Raw genomic sequence first — 24065 nt, forward strand, 5'->3', positions numbered from 1 at the left:
AGCAGCCCCAGAACATAACAGAGCCTCCTCCATGTTTCACAGTAGGGACAGTGTTCTTTTCTTGATATGCTTCATTTTTCCGTCTGTGAACATAGAGCTGATGTGCCTTGCCATAAACATCCATTTTTGTCTCATCTGTCCATAGGACATTCTCCCTGAAGCTTTGTGGTTTGTCAACATGTAGTTTGGCAAATACCAGTCTGGCTTTTTTATGATTTTTTTTTCAACAATGGTGTTCTCCTTAGTAGTCTCTCATGAGGTCCACTTTGGATCAAACGACGGATGGTGCGATCTGACACTGATGTTCCTTGAGCTTGAAGTTCACCTTTATTCTCTTTAGAAGTTATCCTGGGCTCTTTTGTTACAATTCGTATTATCCGTCTCAAGCTGCTTGGAGATGGTCTTATAACCTTTACCTTTAACATGCTTGTCTATATTTTTCTTTCTAATCTCCTGAGACAACTCTTTCCTTTGCTTCCTCTGGTCCATGTTGAGTGTGGTACACACCATGTCATCAAACAGCAGTGAGTATCTGTAGCACTATATACACAGGCCCACTGACTGATAATATTGTGGACACCTGGGATGCTAATTAGTGGACACTATTTAGCTGATTAAACATGTCCCTTTTGTCACATTATTTTCAGGGGTACCATTATTTCTGTCCAGGCCTATTTCAGGAGCTACAATTTTTTTTTTAAATTCTGTGAAAGTAGGGTAGAAAAGCAATGCCTGACTTTCATTTTCAAAGATTTTTAAAGGAGTATTCCCATCTCCAAGATCCTATCTCAATATGTAGTAGGTGTAATAATAATATTAGCAAATACCTACAATGAGATATGTAGTGTAGTATTCTTGATTCGCTATGTCTCTTTCCTCATGTGCAGGCAATAAAGGACCTTGGGTATCCACGGTTACGACCAGTAGCAGCTAGCTATCACTTTATCAGTGGACGTAACCATGGATACCCAAGGTCCTGTATTGCCTGCACATGAGGAAAGAGACATAGTGAATCAAGAATACTATACTACATTTCTAATTGAAGGTATTTGCTAATATTATTACACCTACTACATTTTGGGATAGGATCTTGGAGATGGGAATACCCCTTTAATTACTTTTGTTAGATTCAAGTTATTTATGTGGCCATTGTGGGTTTTTCTTTCATCACGAGGGGTACCAACAATTTTGACCAAGAATGAATATAATATATATATATATATATATATATATATATATATATATATATATATATATATATATATATATATATATATATATATATATATATATATATATATATATATATATTTGTTTTAAGCTGCCACTGGAGGTCACATGATGCCTGTGAGCGGCCAGCGATAGCGCCGAGGCAAGAAGGACAGAGCAAGGTTATTAGACATAACATTATTTCCACCATAAAAATACATTGGGGGCATTAGCCATAGTAGTGTACAACCTCTTTAATAAAAATGGATTCTCCATTTGAGTAAGTGAATTTATTTTTTTTTTTTAAATGTACAAATATCTAAAATGCATATATACCAGTGTCGTTCTGGTTTAATAACATTGTCTAGGGAGTATATATACCTGGTTCCTTGTTTGACACCATGCTAAATACTAATGATTGCGATCTGTGAGAGGGAACACTCCACCCACAACTATTTAAGTGTAAGGTATAAAAGTTTCTATATGTCACCATTTTTTTCACACCTGATGAAGACTCCTAGAAGTTGAAACGCATTGTGTTTGTAAAAGTGTTTTTTTTTTTTTTTTTTTTTTTTTTTTTTTACAGTAAATGTGGTTTGACAGAAAAATCTGTTTTTAAAACCAATAAATTTAATATGGATATATGGACTGTCCGATCTCCACATTCAAACGGAAGCACTATCCCAAGTTCTTCTTTCCTTGAATAAGAACGGAATCTCCATGTGGAGTGGCTTCAAGACCAGGAAAAGCACACTACCACGACATTGGATGAGCAGCATACCGGAGGATAAACTCCAGTCCTCTACTAAAATTTTCTGCTAGTGTTGTGCCTGTCCAGCACAACCACTTTGGGCGAGTTCATTACATACACTTCACCTCTCCACAGTGTTACAATTAATTACTGCGCTCAGGCAGCACTCTGTTCTTTTTTCCTTCTTCTATCTTCTCCTGCCAAGGATAACTATTGCTATTTGCTGTAATAAGGTGTTCAAATTGCTGTGAGCATGGTCTTCCGATAAGAACAGAATATCAGCTTAGCTGGTGGTCAAGTCATTCACACAAGTATTCAATTTTTCTTTGCGTTTAGATATTATTGTATTTTTGCCATGTACTTTGCCAGTATATATTTTGTATATGGACAGTAATTTTTTTTCACTTTTTAAAATCTGAAGGGGGTGATAAACCATGACCAGTGCAATCCCAACATTTCAGATCACAGACTATAGCCATCTAATGCCTGCTGCTTAGTAGATCTCTTAGCAGTGATTTGCTCAAAAAAAAGTTTGCCGGGAAGACCGTTCATGTCCTACCAACACGCTCCTCTCCTTTATCAAAGTGCTGATCATCGAGCAGCCACAGGTTTCCATGACAAGTGCCTGAATGCAGGACGGAAGCTTTGTAAAAGTATAGTGTGTGTCTAACAGTGTTTCCCGAAACTCCAGTCCTCACAGCCCTCAACATGTCATGTTATCAGGATTTCCTTAGTATTTGTAAAAGTTGGTGGCAGCATCAAGACATCAGGAAGACATCTCACATGTTCAATACTATGGAAATCATGAAAAACTGTGGGTGGCAATGAGGGCTGGAATTTGTGCAAACACTGGTCTATAATAAAGGACTGGGCTTTGGTAATCTGTTTTAATCACCTTATGACAGTAGTCCTCAAGACCCACCAACAGGTCATGTTTTCAGGATTTCCTTAGCTTTGCCCAGGTGTCAATTCCATCACTTGTGCAATGTGAATGGAAATCCTAAAAACATTATCTGTTGGTGGGTCTTGAGGACAGGAGTTGAGAACCACTGCCTTACGGGAAGGGGTGGATTAAGAGTAGCAAGGGCCCCGGGCAGTTTAGAAGGCGCGGGCCCTCCCACACACACTCCTGATGTATCACATGTCACATGATCCCCTGTGATAGATCATGTGATAGTTCACGTGAAATTAATTTGGCACAATATTAATATATAATAATTTTTTTTAGGTTGTGTGCCCACTACGCGTTTAAGTGTTTCCGCAGCGGCAATTCCGCTGCAGAAACGCTTAAAAAACACTTGGTAGAAGGCCTGCCATGTTCCCCAATGATAATCCGCATATGCTGTGCACATGATGCGGAAATTTCCGCTGCGGATTATCATTGCGGAAAAATCCGCAGCTTTACCAATTAATTTGCGGAAGTGCTGCGTTTTCGCTGCCATTGACTTGCATTGGAAAGCATGAAATCCGCATCACTGCATCTGTACATGCGGATTCCATGCATTTCCATGTGCGGATGGTACCCGGGTCTGGAGAAGAGGAGACTCTCCTCCGGACCCGGGTACCATAGAACCTGTAAAAAAAGAAAATAAAAAAATACAATTAGACTTACCGGTAATTCGGTTTCTAATAACCCCCCACGACATCACCAAATGAGGATGTCACCCCACCCTAATAGGGACAGGAAACACAGAGGTTAAATAGCCCCTCCCCCATCCTCCCTCCAGGGTTTTTATAAAGGACCACACAACTATGGATGCTTCAAATTATATTTATTCGAATTAAATGATTGGCTAACCAAGCCTGGGAGGGAATTACCAGTGCTGTCGTGGTGGGTTATTAGAACCCGAATTACCGGTAAGTCTAATTCTATTTTCTCCAATAACCCCCCCACGACAGCACCAAAGGAGGAGCACCAAAGACTCATGTTTAGGGAGGGACAATGGCCTGAAGCACTTTCTGCCCAAAGGCCAAGTCTTTAATGGACATTAAATTAAGTTTGTAATGCTTGGTAAAAGGTATGAATCGAGGACCATGTAGCTGCTCTACATATCTGCTCGAGGGAAGCGCTAGCCTTTTCTGACCAGGAGACGGACGTGGCTCTAGTAGAGTGTGCTTTCAGTTTCTCTGGTGGTGAGATTCTGGATTTGATATAATTCCACAATTGCTTTCTTGATCCAAGTAGCGATGGTAACCTTTGAGACCTTCTTCCCTCTGTTCTGACCAAATGGCTGAATAAAGAGGTTCTGATCCTTCCTCCAGGCCTCTGTCTTTTGGAGGTAGTGAAGAACAACCCGCCTTACGTTAAAAGTATGGAATTCTTCTTCCCTTTTATTTTTTGGGTTTTGACAAAAGGAAGGCCGAATTATCTCCTGAGATCTATGAAAGTCTGAGACTACCTTTGGCAAGAAAGATGGGTCCAGTTGTAGAATAATCCTATCATCCAGGATTCTCAGATAAGGGTCATTCACTGAGAAGGCTTGGATTTCTCCCACTCTCCTGGCAGTGGTAATCGCTACTAGAAATGTTTTCCAGGCTAATTTATCCAGCTCTATTGAGGCCAAAGGTTCAAATGGTGGTAGAGTCAGACCTTTAAGGACGATATTAAGATCCCAGGAGGGAACATGGTTAATTATTCTGGGACGCAGACGAGTAGCTGCTGTCCTGAACCTTTTTACCCATCGGTGTTCGGCTAGGCTCTGGTCAAAATAGATACTTAGCGCTGCGATCTGAACCTTGAGGGTGCTGTGTTTAAAGGTCTTTTTCCAGCCCCTCTTGTAGAAAATCCAAGATCTGGGTCATCTCAGGATGCCGAAGATCTGGTACATTTGGTTTATACCATGCTAGGAAGGTCTTCCATATCTTGCTGTATAAGGAGTTTGTGATTTGTTTCCTACTTTTTTGTAGGGTATGAATTACTCGGTCTGAGTCCTTTTGCCTTCAGGATTGTGAACACAGAAGCCAGGCCGCTAGATGGAGGTTCTCTGGATCTGGATGGAGTATTGGACCCTGATGGAGAAGGTTTTTGATTGCTGGCAAAATGAGAGGTCCTTCTATGCTTAAACTGTTCAGTGCACAGAACCAGCTCCTTTTGGGCCAAAGTGGGGCTATCAAAATTATTTTGACCTCTTCAGTCCTTACTTTCTGTAAGGTCCTGGGTAGCAATGGAATTGGGGGAAAGCGTAAGCTACATGGAAACGCCACGGGTGAGCAAATGCATCTATCCCCAGGCATATGTCGTCTGGATCTAGGGAGAAGTATTTTTCTGCCTTGGTGTTCTGGCGTCTTGCAAAGAGGTCCACCTCCGGACGACCCCATTGTCTGGTCAGCACGTGGAAAATGTCTGAGTCCAGCTCCCATTCCCCCGGATGGATATTCCTTCTGCTCAGAAAATCAGCCTGGATATTGTCTGAGCCTTTTATGTGCAGACCTGATAAGGAACGAAGATGTCTTTCGGCCCAGAAGAATATTCTTGCTGAGATACTTTTTAGATTCTCGTATCTTGTACTCCCTTGATGGGACAGGTGAGCTAGGGTAGTCATGTTGTCTGAATAGACTTTTACGTGTTTGCCCGTAATGATTGGAGCCGACATTTTGAGTGCCTCCTCCACTGCCTTTAAATCGCAGAAGTTGGAGGATCTCCTGCTGGTCTCTTCCGTCCAGACCCCTTGGAAAGGGGTTTGAGCAACGACAGCTCCCCATCCCTGTCTTGCTGGCGTCTACCGTGACTTATCAGGGGGAACTGAGACCATGGAACCCCTGTTCCTAGGTTTCTTGGGCTGAGCCACCATGACAGGGATGTTTTCACATAATGGGGGGGGGGGGGAATCATGATCTTCCTGTTTAGGGAGTCTGGGGATCCGTCCCACTGTGCAAGAATATGGGTTTGCAATACCCTGGTGTGAGCCTGAGCCCAGGCTACGGATTGGATGCAGGCTGTCATGGAGCCGAGGGTTGACATGGCAGACCTTAGGGACACTCTGTTCAGGGTCTTTAGATTCGATATCTTGGATCTCAAAAGTATCTGTTTGTCCTTTGGTAGGAAGGAGGTTTGTCTGGCAGAATCTAGTAGAACCCCCAGGAACGTTTTTTCTGTGGCAGGGACCAGGTCTGACTTTTGATGATTTATCAACTACCCTAGGGTGGTCAGGATTTCGATTGTTCTCTGCAGATCTTCCGGGAGTGCTTCCACCGAGGGACGTACTAGTAAGAAGTCGTCGAGGTAGGGAATGATGCAGATTTTTTCTTTTCTGATTGACGCCACTACCGCTGACATAATTTTGGTAAATATTCTCGGTGCTGAGGATATCCCAAACTGCAATACGTTGAATTGAAAATGTAACGTCTGATCCTCTTGAACCACAGCAAACCTTAGAAATTTCCGGTATGTTGGATGTATAGGGACGTGATAGTATGCGTCCTGTAAGTCGATGGTTGCCATCACATATCCTTGTCCTATCAAGGGAACTGCTGATCTGATGGACTCCATTTTGAATCTTCTGTAGATGATGTATTGGTTTAAGGGATTCAGATTTATTATTATTATTCTGTAGGTGCCGTTTGGTTTCCTTATCATAAACAGCCTGTGTGTCTTTCTGGTTTTTTGGGACCGGTGAAATAGCCCCCCCAAGGATAGTAGGTTTTTTAGGCCGGACATCAGTGTGGTCTTTAATCTTGGGGAGGTTAGACGAGTTATCCTTACTTTTCTTGGAGGATATGAGGAGAATTCGATCTTTACCCCTTCTTGAATTATCTTCAAGACCCATTGACTGGAGCAGATCTTTTGCCATTGGGGAAGGTATTTCATGATTCGTCCCCCACTACTCTGGCGTCACCGCTTCTGTTGTCGCTGACCTTTTGGGAAAAAAATATTCCTATCATTCCCCCCTTTGGGGTAGCTCCATCGACTGGACTTACCTTTCCCCTTCCCCTTGTACTGGGGATTCCGTTCCCGAGGGGGGCGAAAGGGGGTCTTCTTGTAGCGTCTGGGTTCAGGCAGGGATTTCTTTTTTATAATCAGCCACCTTCTCCAGGAGATCGTCAAGGGCCTGGGCAAACATATTCTCCCCTGAAGGGAATGGAACAAAGTTTTATTTTAGAGGCCACGTCACCGTTCCACGATTTCAGCCATAGTGCTTGCCTTGTGGAGTATGATAGGACTGCAGCCCTGGCGGTTACCCTCACAGATTCTGCTGAAGCATCTGCCAGAAAGTCAGTAGCCTTCTGCAGTAAAGGTAGGGAAGCTTGTATCTCGTCTCTGGATGTGGCCATAGCCAGATGTTCTTCAAGCTGGTTGAGCCATCTTGACATGGACCATGCAACACACGTGGAGACTACGTTTGTGTTCAGAAGGACTGCTGATGTTTCCCAGGATTTTCTGAGAAGGCTGTCCATCTTGCGGTCCAGAGGATCCTTTAGTTGCGACGAGTCCTCGAATGGCAATACTGTCTTTTTAGCGACTCTTGCCACCTGAACATCGACCTTAGGTATCTCGGTCCAACATTTTGAGGTTTCTTCATCTACCGGAAACCTGTATTTCAATTCTGCTGGTGTATTCAGTCGTCTTTCAGGATTTTCCCATTCGTCCAGGATTAGATCCTGAATGTTTTTATGCATCGGGAACACCATCTTTTTCTTTGAGCAGAGACCACCGAACATCTCTTCCTGGACTGATCTAATGGGCTTCTCTTCTTCCACTTTCATCGTTCTTCTTACTGCTGAGAGGAGGTCTTCCATAAATTCCATTGAAAAATAATATTTCTTATTTTCCGGACCTTCCTCTGCTGAACTAAGTTCACCTTCCTCTGTAGGGTCTTCTGGAAGGGATACTTCGTCCTGGGAGTCGGAGTCTCTTTTATCCAGGGAAATCTTCCTCTTTTTAGCCTTTGGAGGCAAATCAGAAGTGGATCAGGAAAAGGAGGCCAATGAATACTGAACCTCCTGACGGACTATCCCTTTAATTTCGTCTGAGGGACGGCTGCTCTACCTTAATAATCTTCTCCATGCATTTCTGGCATAAATATCTTTTGCTTGAAGATGATAATTTTTTTGAACATATAGCACATTTCCAGCTGGATTTATTTCCTGGTGCAGGATCCTTGTCCCCCTAAAAAAGAGGGAGAAGGGTAATTAAATATTAATTCTAACCTGCACCTAGGAAAGAAACCCCAGTGCCAGACTTACTGGTACTGGAATTGCGCTGGGCTCCGCAGACATGGAGAAGGTAAATTCCTGACCATCCAGTGTAAGAATACAAAACGGATTAGGTCTTACCTTAGATGTCTTCAGTCCAGGGCTCTTATATAGGCGACTGGACTCAGCACTCTCCCTCTCTCCCTGGGGAGGTGGGTGGCAAGGCTCCTCCCCCTTGATCCAATTAGTGAAGCAGGAACACCTGCGATCACCTGCGGGGTTATTTTATTTATTCTTTTTTTTTTTTCTGCTGAGAGACCCGGAAGTGAGCTAGGGGACCCTTTTTCGGTGTCCCACGTCACTTTCCGGCCTATTCCTAAGTACTTGCGTTCCAGGGTGGAACGCACACCGGAAGTGACGTTATCGGCGGTCCACGTCACTTCCGGGATCCAGCGCGCGTCTCTCCACTATGGAGACCGCCGGAGGCTGCCTTGAGAGGGGGGGGGGGGGATGGGGAGAGCTCGAGGAAGCATGCAGCCCGACACCCACCGGACCTTACCCGCAGGCACGGACTCTGTGGGGACAGGGGTCCCGGAGGAGACGGGAGCAGCATAAGGGGAGGAGGAGAAAAAAACTGCCCGGTCCCAGCTGCCCGGCTTAAAAGGTATACTGGGTGTCTGCCGCTGGCACAGAGCACCCTGGATGACCTCTTCATCTGAATAGGGACAGGAAAAACACTGGAGGGATGGGCTATTTAACCTCTGTGTTTCCTGTCCCTATTAGGGTGGGGTGACATCCTCCTTTGGTGATGTCGTGGGGGGTTATTGGAGAAATAAATATTACACTTACCTTCTGATGGCCCCCGGTGTCTTTATACGATGCGTCCTGGCTTGCCGGCAGCTCACGGTAGACTAAAGGACCTATGGTGACGTCATTTAGTCATGTGACAGGTCACACGACAGCTGACGTCGGCAGGCCATCAGAAGGTAAGTATATATTTATTTTTTACCATTCTTTTACGGTCACACTATATAAATCCATGCCAGATGCATGGATTGATATAGTGTGATCAAGTTGTCAAGCACTTTCCAAGTGATGCTAAAATAGTTTGGAAAGCGCTTGTCAACCCGCATGTGGAAATGCATGTGAAGAACGCTTCACATCCGCTTGTCTCTGGCAGTTAAAACGCATGTAAAATCCACATATGTTTTTTCTCCCAGGGAGATGCAGAAACGCTCAGGAAAAATCCAGAGCATTTCTGCATTGTGGGCACATAGCCTTACATTAATTGTATGACTTAATATTGAGCACACGTAGCCATCTATACACAGCGGGAGGCCGCACGGCGCCATCTATACACAGCGGGAGGCCGCACGCAGTCACGCACACACACACACAGACATATACAGTACAGACCAAATGTTTGGACACACCTCATTTAAAGATTTTTCTGTATTTTCGTGACTATGAAAATTGTACATTCACACTGAAGGCATTAAAACTATGAATTAACACATGTGGAATTATATACTTAACAAAAAAGTGTCAAACAACTGAAAATATGTCTTATATTCTAGGTTCTTCAAAGTAGCCACCTTTTGCTTTGATGACTGATTTGCACACTCTTGATGAGCTTCAAATCAAGAGGTAGTCACCGTAAATGGTCTTCCAACAATCTTGAAGGAGTTCCCAGAGATGCTTAGCATTTGTTGGCCCTTTTGCCTTCACTCTGCGGTCCAGCTCACCCCAAACCATCTCGATTGGGTTCAGGTCTGGTGACTAGGAGGCCAGGTCATCTGGCGTAGCACCCCATCACTCTCCTTGGTCAAATAGCCCTTACACAGCCTGGAGGTGTGTTTGGGGTCATTGTCCTGTTGAAAAATAAATGATGGCCCAACTAAACGCAAACCGGATGGAATAGCATGCCGCTGCAAGATGCGGTGGTAGCCATGCTGGTTCAGTATGCCTTGAATTTTGAATAAATCCCCAACAGTGTCACCAGCAAAGCACCCCCACATCATCACACCTCCTCCTCCATGCTTCACGGTGGGAACCAGGCATGTAGAGTCCATCCGTTCACCTTTTCTGTGTCGCACATAGACACGGTGGTTGGAACCAAAGATCTCATATTTGGACTCATCAGACCAAAGCACAGATTTCCACTGGTCTACTGTCCATTCTTGTGTTCTTTAGCCCAAACAAGTTTCTTCTGCTTGTTGCCTGTCCTTAGCAGTGGTTTCCTAGCAGCTATTTTACCTTGAAGGCCTGCTACACAAAGTCTCCTCTTAACAATTGTTGAAGAGATGTGTCTCCTGCTAGAACTCTGTAGCATTGACCTGGTCTCTAATCTGAGCTGCTGTTAACCTGCGATTTCTGAGGCTGGTAAATCGGATAAACTTATCCTCAGAAGCAGAGGTGACTCTTGCTCTTCCTTTCCTGGGGCGGTCCTCATGTGAGCCAGTTTCTTTGTAGCGCTTGATGGTTTTTGCAACTGCACTTGGGGGCACTTTCAAAGTTTGCCCAATTTTTCGGACTGACTGACCTTCATTTCTTAAAGTAATGATGGCCACTCATTTTTCTTTACTTAGAATTTGTATTATGGCAAGAAAAAAAGCAGCTAACAGTCTATTCAGTAGGACTAGCAGCTGTGTATCCACCAGACTTCTGCACAACACAACTGATGGTCCCAACCCCATTTAGAAGGCAAGAAATCCCACTTATTAAACCTGACAGGGCACACCTGTGAAGTGAAAACCATTTCCTGTGACTACCTCTTGAAGCTCATCAAGAGAATGCCAAGAGTGTTCAAAGCAGTCATCAAAGCAAAAGGTGGCTACTTTGAAGAACCTAGAATATAAGACATATTTTCAGTTGTTTCACACTTTTTTGTTAAGTATATAATTCCACATGTGTTAATTCATAGTTTTGATGCCTTCAGTGTGAATGTACAATTTTCAAAGTCATGAAAATACAGAAAAATCTTAAATGAGAAGGTGTGTCCAAACCTTTGGTCTGTACTGTACATACACGCATAAACACTTTTGAAACACAAAAATACATATAAAACACACATCACACAATGATATCTGCACACACACAATTCCCCAGCTGCAGTCCTCCAGCTCCTTTCCAGTGCAGCGCACACTGCGTGACGTCACACTAGCAGACACGGCCGCGCACAGGGCCGTGTCTCCTAGCAGTGACGCGGCCGGGCCAGGGAAGTTAACAGGTGCAGTGCTGGCCCAGCCGAAGAAGTAGAGGCCGTGCGCCGCTGCTGGGGGAGCGGTCCGGGGGCCCCCCCGCCACTGTCTGCCGGTATGTGCCGCACATATTATGAGGGCAATCTGGCCATGGACCCCCCGGGCGGTAGCCCAGATTGCCCTCATTATAATCTGCATATGCTTATGGGTATGTTTACACAGCATTGTTTGCAGATTTTTTCTCCACGTGAAAACTGTGTACATTACACTCACTTTTGATGTATTTTTCCCCCTCATTGATCTTAATTGATAAAAGGCACCAAAAATTAAATATGCTGTGTTTTGAAAACACACACAAAAAAAAAAAGTGCATGATATTTTAAAAATCTCATTTATTTTGCTGCTACAGGATACAGAATTTTTTTAGATGTAAAAAGTGCAGGAAAAATCCAGCAAAAACCTTATGTATAAACTAAATTTTCCTGGAGAAAGCCATTGCATTCCAGTAATGTGGAATTGTACCTTTTGTAAAATTTCTGTTGTCAATGGAATGAATGATTGCATTAAAAGGCGTTGTCTGGTCTAAAATGACACTTTATGACTGCAGATGCGTGGATCCTCCGGTGTCAGCACCGTGAACAGCGGTCATGACAGCAAGTATGCAATATGCATACTCCCGGCCATATCCCAACTACACTGTTTCCAGCCTTGAGCCATACACTTGCATTGCCGGAAACAGACTAGTTGGATTCTGTCCGAGAGTATGCATATCGCATACTTGCTGTCACGTGACCATCATTCACGGCGCTTACACCGACGAATCCTCACAGCACTCAATGTGTGCGCTGGGAGGATTCACAAATCTGAAATCAGTGGCTGCAGACTTGACATTTTAGACCAGACAACCTTTTTAAAAGGGGGTTATGGCACCAAAAATACATTTAACTAAGCAGAAATGGTGGAAATAGTTTTGTAATTTACAGTTATTAAAAATTATACTCCTTTCAAAAAAACAAGCTTTCATGTTTTCAAGTATTCACCCTAGCTTTATTCAATTCCGTCCTTCCAGAGGCCGATCAGCTGGCCGAGTATGCGCAATTTTGTCCTCATAAGATGTCCCCCCAGCTCCCCACCCCCAGTATGCACAATGTATTCTCCTTCACACAGGTCTGACAGCACAGGAAGCATATTGCTGAGAAGCACAGAAGCCTGTCAATGATTCTTTCCCACCCCCCACTTCTCTCCTCAATCACACAGGTCTGACCTCTGGGTGAGATCAATCTGCCTAACGGACCTGTGTGAGCGAGGTTAGCAGGCCTACACCTCCAGCGCTCACACAGGTCTGTGAAGCAGAACGATCTCACACAGAGGTGGGGGGGATTGGGAAGAATCACTGACATGCTTCCAGGAATCTGCTTCCTGCTGCTGTCAGACCTGTGTGAGGGAGAAAATGTTGTGCACACTGGGGGTGGGGGAATTGGGGGAACCCCTTATGATGAAAGGAACTGCACAAGCTCGGCCAGCTGATCGGCCACTGGGAGGATGGAATGGAACAACACCAGGAAGCTTACTTCAGAAGAGTAAAGCTTATTTTTTAAATGGATCAGAGTCTTTAATAACTGTACATTACAAAACCACTTAATCCACCTTTTCTGCTTGGTTAAATGTATTCTTTAAGGTGGCACAACCCCTTTGAGCGTCTAATTACTGGAACCCCATCTTCAATTCAGCAATAATATAGAAATTACAAACATTTGCAGAAAATGCAATATAATACTACGTTTCAAACTAAGTGCAAAGAAAAGTTACAATGACAAATGCTCCACATTACCACTACAATGAACTATTCCAACATACCTGTTCAGCTGACTGAGGAATATCATTTAATAAAGCAACAGGAGCATGATAACCTGGTTTCTTCTGCGCAAATGAGGCCGTAGGATCATCATCATCCTGAGAACAAAACAGATATGAAAAACGGTTAGTGTTTAACATATTTGTTAAAGGGGGTTTTCCCATGAACGAGGTTTTTTTTTTTTTCCTTCTTAAAATACATCATTTATTAGGATTTTCATAAAAGAAAAACACATATAAAAGACAAAATGAACAAAGCCAACTTTGAGACGTTAAATCAGGAGCCCGTACGCAGATCAGGCACAATGTACAAGCAATAAATTGTGATTAGCTGGCACAACAAATAAACAAAGATTAAATATTAACTTAAAGTCATCATTGTCAGCATTACAAAAAGAATTAGATGCAGATAATTAATTTGTTCTGATTATTTCCCATATTTTAGTTTACGCGTAATAGTCCCAAGTTGTTGTTGAGATTCTCTAAAATATACCATTCTGTATAAGTGAATGAAAAAAAAAAAATAAATACAAATTGTCGAACCAATCAGAGCAACCTGCTATAATAAACTGTTTACACTTTAAATCGAAATTTTCCAGCTTGCTGTTCCTTGTTACTTAGGGCATCAAGTTGTTCTACTCCCAAAAAATGTTTCATTTGGATCAACTCTGCTATTGGGGGATTGATAGGGTCTAACCAATTTTTGAGTAGCTGTTTTTTTGCCAAGAAGAGTAGAGTGTGGAGCAGTTTTGGTGGGCCTCTTGTATTTTTGTAAGCATTATCTGGGTTACTCCAATAATGTAGTAGGGCTAAGTATGGAGAGGGGGTGTACCCTTGGACCCCATATAGTGTGAATCAAATATGAAACCTGATCCCAATATACTGTTGATTCGTTGCAGGACCATAGGCCATGCATGAGGTCAGAATATGGATTATGACACTTAGGGCATGCAATTAGTCTATTTGATAATGGATCTTTTTTTGGTATATTAAAAAGCATATATGATCCCATGTATTTTATATCTAGTTTCTCTCCATGTTTCATTTATAATGTATTTTCTAAATACCTTCCAACCTAAATCTGATATTAATGGGAATTTCAGTGTCTTCCAATTGTTGCTTCCAATATTTAAAGAAAATGTCTGGGTGTACCCTTAACAAATTAGACTTCATTACCGGATAGAGAATAGATATTGGAGATAGTAGAAGGACATCCAATTCAGTCTGGGAAGTCTTGTAAGTAACATCCCTTATGTTTAACATAACGGAAAGTATGATTTGTTCATATTGGAAGCCATGTTGGAGAGGTAGATTATATTTTCCCATACATTCTGGGTATGTCAACCATCTCTGATCGGTTGGGTGGAGGAGATGAGATCTATAACAGCCTGTTGCCACTTAAAAAATAAATTCAATGCCCTGAGGAAATTCTGTATTCCGCCATAGCGGAAGATGCTTAGAAATTCTGAAAGAAAGGCCATATTTTTTCCTAACCGCCTTACAAGCGGAGATGGTGTCTTTAAAAGTTACTGATTTTTGACTGCTATGGGTAGGGAAGTATATCAAGAGTGAAGAAGAGCAATCAAATTGAAGGGGCAAGCATAATCAGATTCCAATGTATAGTCAGAGTATGTATGTCTTTTGTGGAGCCTATTATATAGCGAAAGAGGCAAGCGAGGTTATAATTCCTGATGCTTGGAAAATTAATGCCACCATCATCTTTGGATGACATAAGTTTGTCTAGATTAATCATAGGACGTTTTCCCTTCCAAATAAAATGACTGAGGGCCCTGATGAGTAGTTACGTCAGTGTTTCAGTAGCAGTGGTAGAGTTTGGTGTTGATACATAATTTTGGATGTACTGATCATCTTGACCAAATGTGCCCTGCCCAAAAAAGACCAGGGCAAATCCTGCCATGACTTCGATTAGTGATTTTTTTTAATGAGGGGGGATAATTTAACGTGTACAAAGGATGGCGAGCGACCAATTTTGATGCCCAAATAAGTGATATAAGAGGGAGCTATAGTTATATCGTTGAACGATCCTTTTGGGTAAAGTTTAGTGTTGAGCGAGCACTAAAATGCTCGGGTGCTCGAAGCTCGGGCCGAGCTCGCCGTGATACTCGGGTGCTCAAACCAAGCAACGAGCCCAATGTTAGTCTATGGGAGACCCGAGCATTTTTGCGTCGGCACCCCCGGCAGTCTTTTAAAAGCCTAACAAGTGCCCAAAACGATAGTGACCGTGTTCAAATGACCTGGGGATCGCCCCAGGAAGCATTTCTGACCCCCAGGTCACTGCTGTCAACAACGTGGTCAGAGGTATTAAGCCACTTTTACGGGCTCACAATAAAACGTTCAAAAACGAAACCGAAACTGCTTTCCGGTGAAATATGTTAAGGAAGTTCCTTTCCAGGGTAAAGACTTGTGTATAAGGTAAAATAAATAACCCCCCCCCCGCCCCCCCAAAAAAAATTCTCCTCCGCACCTTGGGCTATGTTAACAAGTAGCATTTTTTTATGCGTTTTTTGCACTTTTGTATTGCTTTCAACCGTGACAAATGCATTCACCGGGAAATGTCATTTTAACATTTTACAACCTTATCTGGCCATGTGCTGTGTGACACATGCATACAGTGCTGAAAAGACATGGGAACAGCATGGGGAAGACCCCTGGAAGCATCTGACTCCCAGGTCACTGCCTAAAAGTGTGCCCATCAGAAGTGATCCTTGCCGCATCAGAAGATGCAGACTTGCAACTATCCCCGTGCAAGTCCTTGTCCCAGGGCAGTGTTCAATTGTACCTCCCCCATTCCTTGCAATGCAAGCATGCAACCTGCCACCCACCCACCCCCAGGCTGCAATACCATACTGCTTGCTTGCTTGCACTTGAAATTGGACCTTTTAGGCATGTGGAGGCGGAGTCTGGCCACCACGTCATGGCTGCGTTGGCAGCCGGGTGTCCACACACAGTCCCCAGCCGCCCCGCAGCCGGGTGTCCACACACTGTCCCCAGCCGCCCCGCAGCCGGGTGTCCACACACTGTCCCCAGCCGCCCCGCAGCCGGGTGTCCACACACTGTCCCCAGCCGCCCCGCAGCCGGGTGTCCACACACTGTCCCCAGCCGCCCCGCAGCCGGGTGTCCACACACTGTCCCCAGCCGCCCCGCAGCCGGGTGTCCACACACTGTCCCCAGCCGCCCCGCAGCCGGGTGTCCACACACTGTCCCCAGCCGCCCCGCAGCCGGGTGTCCACACACTGTCCCCAGCCGCCCCGCAGCCGGGTGTCCACACACTGTCCCCAGCCGCCCCGCAGCCGGGTGTCCACACACTGTCCCCAGCCGCCCCGCAGCCGGGTGTCCACACACTGTCCCCAGCCGCCCCGCAGCCGGGTGTCCACACACTGTCCCCAGCCGCCCCGCAGCCGGGTGTCCACACACTGTCCCCAGCCGCCCCGCAGCCGGGTGTCCACACACTGTCCCCAGCCGCCCCGCAGCCGGGTGTCCACACACTGTCCCCAGCCGCCCCGCAGCCGGGTGTCCACACACTGTCCCCAGCCGCCCCGCAGCCGGGTGTCCACACACGGTCCCCAGCCGCCCCGCAGCCGGGTGTCCACACACGGTCCCCAGCCGCCCCGCAGCCGGGTGTCCACACACGGTCCCCAGCCGCCCCGCAGCCGGGTGTCCACACACGGTCCCCAGCCGCCCCGCAGCCGGGTGTCCACACACGGTCCCCAGCCGCCCCGCAGCCGGGTGTCCACACACGGTCCCCAGCCGCCCCCATTTCTCCTGTCAACACCCCCCCCCCCCCCGCCCACACCACACTTTTCTTAGCCCGGCCAGCATTAGGGCAGCATTGGACGAGCCCACCAGAGAACCAGACTCCTCCGGTGGGCCCTGGCTTCTCCATCAGGGGAGTTGAGAGTGCCAAGGTGAGGAGCTTGATGATTATGAAAGTTAGCATCTGCTTTCTTTTCTTGGAATGCAAGCACATGTATGTAGTAGCGGCTAGGCCTGAGGTGGTCAGCGTTTTGGCGCATATCCTACCTCCTCCGAGGATTGCAAGATGTTTTTCTGCTACTATCCCAATTCTATGACTCCTGTTAAAACAAATCTTCAGGTGATGAATGATGGATGAGGTGGTGGCAAAGGAGAAAGAGCAGGAGGAACAGAGACCATTCACATCAATATCAGGCCAGTCAACCACACATGTCTTGTAGGATATGTTTCTGTAACAAAGGGAGGTTCGGCTACACAGTTATAGGGCATACAGTGAGTGCAATGCCTACCAAAAATTTTGAGGCACTCCAATGCCCCTTGGAAGTGACATGGAGGTCAGAGGGCCTTAAGCGTTTTTTCCATTTATAGCAACTGGGTCTCCTGTACACGGTTGGCCTAAGCAGTGAATGGAAGGCTCCCCAAAAATTATGAGGAACTGCAATGCCCCTTAAAACAGACGTGGATTACAGCGTACTAAAAACCTTCTACCCATTATTGGGGAGAGTGGGTCTCCCTTAGTTTTCGCCTTTGCATTGAAAAGCAAAAGCTGATTACAATTAGGATGAAATGCAATGCCCCTTGGAAGAGCTGTGGAATTCAGAGTGGCTTAAGAAGACGCTTTTAATGCCCCTTTGAAGAGACGTGGAGGTCACAGTAGCTTAACAAGACGGTTTGAATGCCCCTTACAAGAGCCATGCAGTACAGCATATTAAAAACATTATTCCCATTATTGGGGAGTGGGTCTCCCATAGTCTTTGCCTATGCCTTCCAAGCAAAAGCTGCCAAAAATTAGGACGGAGGAACTTGCAATGCTGGCAACATGGACCACGGTCACCCTGGTGGTATAGTGGTCGTGGAGGCTGAGGATAAGGAGAAGAGCAAAAAACAGCCGAAATGAGGAAGTGTATACCCATGTGTGGGTGTGAAGCGGCGCATGGGAATACACCTCCCGAAATAACACAGTGGATTTGACTTTATGTTACTCTGCTGTCATTTGGTGGTGATGAGAAGTCTGGCCCAATCCAGCCCTTGTTCATTTTGATAAGGGTCAGCTTGTCAGCATTGTCAGTTGACAGGCGAGTGCGCTTATCAGTTATAATTCCCCCAGCGGCACTAAAAACAGGCTCCGATAACACGCTAGCGGCAGGGCAGGCCAGGACCTCCAAGGCATACAGAGTGAGTTCATTCCAAGTGTCCAGCTTGGATACCCAATAATTAAAAGGCACAGAGGAATCACGGGAGGACGCTGGTACTCCCTCACCATCTTTTGAAACTTTCCACTCCTTGTGAGAGTACCCTGCGCCTCAGGGCCTGTAAGCTGGGCAGGTCTCAGAAAACTGTCCTAGAACATTGACAGTGTTCCCCTGCCTCTGCTGGATTGGAGTTCCGTCTCTCTCGCCTGTATGCCTTAGTTGGGCAGCGAACTGTGACCTCTGCCGCTACCGTGTTCAGATGGGAATTTTTTTAATAGTTCTGCAGCAAGGGCCTTCTGGTACTGCCCCATTTTTGTAGACCTCTCCACCTCAGGAATAAGAGTGAAAGTTCTCCTTGTAGAGGGGGTCTAAAAGTGTCATCAACCAGTAATGACTGTCACCCAACATTTTGACAATGCGAGGGTCACGGTTAAGGCAGCGTAACATAAAGTCAGCCATGGGTGCCAGACCGGTAACGGGCAAGACTTCCGTGTCCTCACCAAGATGACGACTGATAGTGTTGAGCGATCATTAAAATGCTCGGGTGCTCGAAGCCCAATGTTAGTCTATGAGAGACCCGAGCATTTTTGCGGCAGCACCCCCGGCAGTCTGTAGAAAGCCTAAAAAGTGCCCAAAACGATAGTGACAGTGCTCAAAAGACATGGGGGCAGCATGGGGATCGCCCCTGGAAGCATTTCTGACCCCCAGGTCACTGCTGTCAACAACGTGGTCAGAAGTATTAAGCCACTTTTGCGGGCTCACAATAAAACGTTCAAAAACGAAACTGAAACGGTTTTCCTGTGAAATATGTTAAGGAATTTCCTTTCCAGGGTAAAAACTTGTGTATAAGGTAAAATAAATAACCAAAAACAAAAATACTCCTCCACACCTTGGGCTATGTTCACAAGTAGCATTTTTCATGCGTTTTTGCACTTTTGTATTGCTTTCAACCGTGACAAATGCGTTCACCGGGAAATGTCATTTTAACATTTTACAACCTTATCTGGCCATGTGCTGTGTGACACATGCATACAGTGCTGAAAAGACAAGGGATCAGCTTGGGGAAGACCCCTGGAAGCATCTCTGACTCCCAGGTCACTGCCTAAAAGTGTGCCCATCAGAAGTGATCCTTGCCGCATCAGAAGATGCAGACTTGCAACTATTCCCGTGCAAGTCCTTGTCCCAGGGCAGTGTTCAATTGTACCTCCCCCATTCCTTGCAATGCAAGTGAAAATAAGCAGCCAACCACCCACCCACCCGCAGACTGCAATACTATACTGCTAGCTTTCACTTGAAATGGGGCCTTTTAGTTTGGAGGAGGCCGAAGCTGGCCACTACCTCATGGCCGCTTCGGCAGCGAGGTATCCATACTCAGTCCTCAGCCGCCCGGAGGCCGGGTGTCCACGCTCGGTCCCCAGCCGCCAGGTGGCGGCCAGGTGTCCATACTCGGTCCCCAGCCGCCCCGCGGCCGTGTGTCCACACACGCTCGCCAGCCGCCTGGGGGCGGCCGGGTGTCCATAAACGGTTCCCAGCCGCCCTGATTTCTCCTGTCACCTTCCCCCACACTTTTCTTAGCCTGGCCTGCTTTAGGGCAGCATTGGACGAGCCCACCAGAGAACCAGACTCCTCCGGTGGGCCCTGGCTTCTCCATCAGGGGAGTTGAGAGTGCCAAGGTGAGGAGCATGATGATGATGATAGAAGTTAGCATCTGCTTTGTTTTCTTGGAATGCAAGCGCATGTATGTAGTAGCGGCTAGGCCTGAGGTGGTCTGCGTTTTGGCGCATATCCTACCTCCTCCGAGGATTGCTGGATGTTTTCCTGCTACTATCCCAGTTCTATGACTCCCGTTAAAACAAAGCTTCAGGTGATGGATGATGGATGAGGTGGTGGCAAAGGAGAAAGAGCAGGAGGAACAGGGACCATTCACATCAATATCAGGCCAGTCAACCAGATATGTCTTGTAGGATATGTTTCTGTAACAAAAGGAGCGGTTCGGCTACACACTTATAGGGCATACAGTGAGTGCAATGCCTACCAAAAATTTCGAGCCACTCCAATGCCCCTTGAAAATGACATGGAGGTCAGAGGGCGTTAACTAAACCTTTTTTTCCATTTATAGCAACTGGGTCTCCCTTTCACTGTTGGCCTAAGCAGTGAATAGAAGGCTTTCCAAAAATTATGAGGAACTGCAATGCCCCTTACAAGAGCCATGTGTGGCACCCCAGGGGTCTGGTCACCACAGTAATAGAGATATTACGTCAGAGAGCAAGTGGGAGGTTTCCTGGTCAGGATCCCTTAAACATACAACATCCTCCTGCCCCAGTCCTGGGAGGGGAGAATTCTGCCCTTATAAACTGGATCTGGGGCAGGGTTGAGTGAGTCAGAGAACAGTCAGAGTCAGAGTGAGAGCAAGGGAAAGTAACAGCAAGGAGCTCTGTAGGAGCTAGGAGCTAAAGACCAGGGGCTGGAAGCTGAGCAGAGCTCGCCCTGGCAGAAGACAATAGGAACCGGACACAGGAGTCCGAAGTTGTGAGGACTTATATATCCAGCAGCAGAAACCAGCCGGCAGGGGATTTCAGGTCCTCTGGCCATAGAAGCCCGGAGGCTCAGTCACAAGCAAGGGACCAGCACCGCCATCGTGGAGCGGAGGCTAACAGAAGGCCCCAAGTCACCAGCCATACGGGTGAGCACTACACGGTACACTCAGGGACGTGGGCTACTTCTACCCGCTTACAGCAAGGTAGCCAGGAAGAGTGCAGACAGACGGGGAGGCCTACAACTCCACCTGGCCAGGGGAACTCCTGCTTACTCACAGACTGACCAGGCCTCTTATGCTAGCCAGTACTCCCGGGAGGGTCTACCTTATAATCATCAGTAAAGACCCTGAACTGCACTGCAAAGACTCTGAGTCGTTCCTGCTGCGCTCGTGCACCATCACCCCCATCATCCACACTCACTGCCCTGAGGCTATACTCCTCCCGAGGGGAGTTATCCCATTCTCTGCTGCGAACACAACACCAGCCTCAGCGGTCTGCCTCGCAGCGGTGGTACTCCCTGACCGCAATCCACGGGTGGCGCAGTTGGACAATTAACCTCAAAACCTAAGAAAGACTGCCACTGGTTTGACCAGCCTGAGCCACGGGACCGGGTCACCGCCACGGAGACTACAGACCCCAGAGACCCGGCACCGGGTATCCCACACACGTGTACACACGGCCCAGGGGGCGCGTAACATGCAGTACAGCATATTACAAACATAAGTTCCATTATTGGGGAGTGGGTGTCCCATAGTATTTGCTTATGCTTTCCAAGCAAAAGCTGCCAAAAATTAGGACGGAGCAACTTGCAATGCCCCTTACAAGAGACATGCAGTACAGCATATTACAAACATAAGTCCCATTATTGGGGAGTGGGTGTCCCATGGTATTTGCTTATGCTTTCCAATCAAAAGCTGCCAAAAATTAGGACGGAGCAACTTGCAATGCCCCTTACAAGAGCCATGCAGTACAGCATATTACAAACATAAGTCCCATTATTGGGGAGTGGGTGTCCCATAGTATTTGCTTATGCTTTCCCAGCAAAAGCTGCCAAAAATGAGGACGTTGCAACTTGCAATGCCCCTTACAAGAGCCATGCAGTACAGCATATTACAAACATAAGTCCCATTATTGGGGAGTGGGTGTCCCATAGTATTTGTTTATGCCTTGCAAGCAAAAGCTGCCAAAAATAAGGATGGAGGAACTTGCAATGCTGGCACCCTGGTGGTATAGTGGTGGTGGAGGCTGAGGATAAGGAGAAGAAGATTAAACAGCCGAAACGAGGAAGCGTATACCCATGTGTGGGTGTGAAGCGGTGCATGTGAATACACCTCCCGAAATAACACAGTGGATTTGACTTTATGTTACTCTGCTGTCATTTGGTGGTGATGAGAAGTCTGGCCCAATCCAGCCCTTGTTTATTTTGATAAAGGTCAGCTTGTCAGCATTGTCAGTTGACAGGCGAGTGCGCTCATCAGTTATAATTCCCCCAGCGGCACTAAAAACACGCTCCGATAACACACTAGCGGCAGGGCAGGCCAGGACCTCCAAGGCATACAGAGCGAGTTCATTCCAAGTGTCCAGCTTGGATACCCAATAATTAAAAGGCACAGAGGAATCACGGAGGATGCTGGTACTCCCTCACCATCTTTTGAAACTTTCCACTCCGTGTGAGAGCCTCAGGGCCTGTAAGCTGGGCGGGTGTCAGAAAACTGTCTCAGAACATTGACAGTGTTCCCCTGCCTCTGCTGGATTGGAGTTGCATCTCTCTCGCCTGTACGCCTTGGTTGGGCAACGAACTGTGACCTCTGCCGCTAGCGTGTTCAGATGGGAATTTTTTTAAGAGTTCTGCAGCAAGGGCCTTCTGGTATTGCCCCATTTTTGTAGACCTCTCCACCTCAGGAATAAGAGTGAAAGTTCTCCTTGTAGCGGGGGTCTACAAGTGTCACCAACCAGTAATGACTGTCACCCAACATTTTGACAACGCGAGGGTCACGGTTAAGACAGCGTAACATAAAGTCAGCCATGCGTGCCAGACTGGTAACGGGCAAGATTTCCGTGTCCTCACCAAGATGACGACTGACCATGCTCTCTTCCTCCTCCTCCTCCTGTTCCTCCTCCCCCCTGTCCTCAGGCCACCCACGCTGAACCGACGGTATGACACCTGTACAGGTACTACCGTCTACAACGCATGATAGCAGCTCCTGTTCTTCCTCCTCCTCCTCCTCTCCCTCATTGTCCCCCAATGCACGTTGGGATGAGATGAGGCTGGGCTGTGTGTAATTGCCCGCTATGGCTTCTTGATCCATCTCATCATACTCTGGCTGCAATGCCTCCTCTTTAATTCTCTGCAGAGAGCGTTGCAAAAGACAGACAAGTGGGATGCTGACACTAATGATGGCGTCATCGCCACTCACCATCTTGGTGGCCTCCTCAAAGTTTGTCAGGATGGTACATATGTCAGACAACCAGGTCCACTCCTGAGGTCTTATGTGTGGAGTCTGACCAGAATATCGACGGCCTTGTTGCAGCTGGTACTCCACAACTGCTCTCTTCTGCTCACAAATCCTTTGCAACATGTGGAGGGTAGAGTGCCAACGTGTGGGGACATCACACACCAATCGGTGTGACAGAAGCTGCAAAAGCTGCTGCAACACAGCAAGGGCGGCGGAAGCTGTAGCAGATTTGCGAAAATGAGCTGACAGGCGGCGTACTTTCACGAGCAGATCTGGCAACTCGGGGTACGATTTAAGAAACCGCTGAACCACGAGGTTAAGCACATGAGCCAGGCATGGTACATGTGTGATCTCGCCTCGCTTCAGAGCCGCCACCAGGTTACGGCCATTGTCACACACGACCATGCCTAGATGTAGGCTCAGCGGTCTCAGCCACAGATCTGCCTGCTCTTTCACAGCTGTCCACAACTCATAAGCAGTGTGAGGTTTCTCACCTAAGCTTATGAGTTTCAGCACAGCCTGTTGCCGCTTGGCGGAGGCAGTACTGCAGTGCTTCCAGCTTGTAACTGATGTGGTGATATCTGAGATGGAGGCTGAACATGAGGAGGAGGCGGAAAAGGAGGCGGATGCGCAGGAGCTGTACACTGTGGGGGCAACTCTGACTGACATAGGGCCCGCAATCCTCGGTGTGGGGAGGAGGTGTTCCGTCCCAAGGTCCGACTGGATCCCGGTTTCCATCA

The 24065-nt window shown here is 46.6% G+C and overlaps 1 protein-coding gene across 2 annotated transcripts in view; it reads right to left on the reverse strand.

Moving 5' to 3' along the window:
* Nucleotides 1-24065, reverse strand: part of SF3B1 (splicing factor 3b subunit 1) — a 277913-nt gene that overhangs the window by 236584 nt on the left and 17264 nt on the right. For both annotated transcript variants that reach the window (XM_073646292.1, XM_073646294.1), the window contains exon 3: nt 13150-13245. In XM_073646292.1, the coding sequence (XP_073502393.1) occupies nt 13150-13245 (96 nt within the window). The remainder of the gene's footprint in view (nt 1-13149; nt 13246-24065) is intronic.

Source organism: Phyllobates terribilis, unplaced genomic scaffold (genome assembly GCF_046119375.1).
Source record: "Phyllobates terribilis strain yellow unplaced genomic scaffold, ASM4611937v1 Scaffold_9__5_contigs__length_417890890, whole genome shotgun sequence".
Classification (NCBI taxonomy): domain Eukaryota; kingdom Metazoa; phylum Chordata; class Amphibia; order Anura; family Dendrobatidae; genus Phyllobates; species Phyllobates terribilis.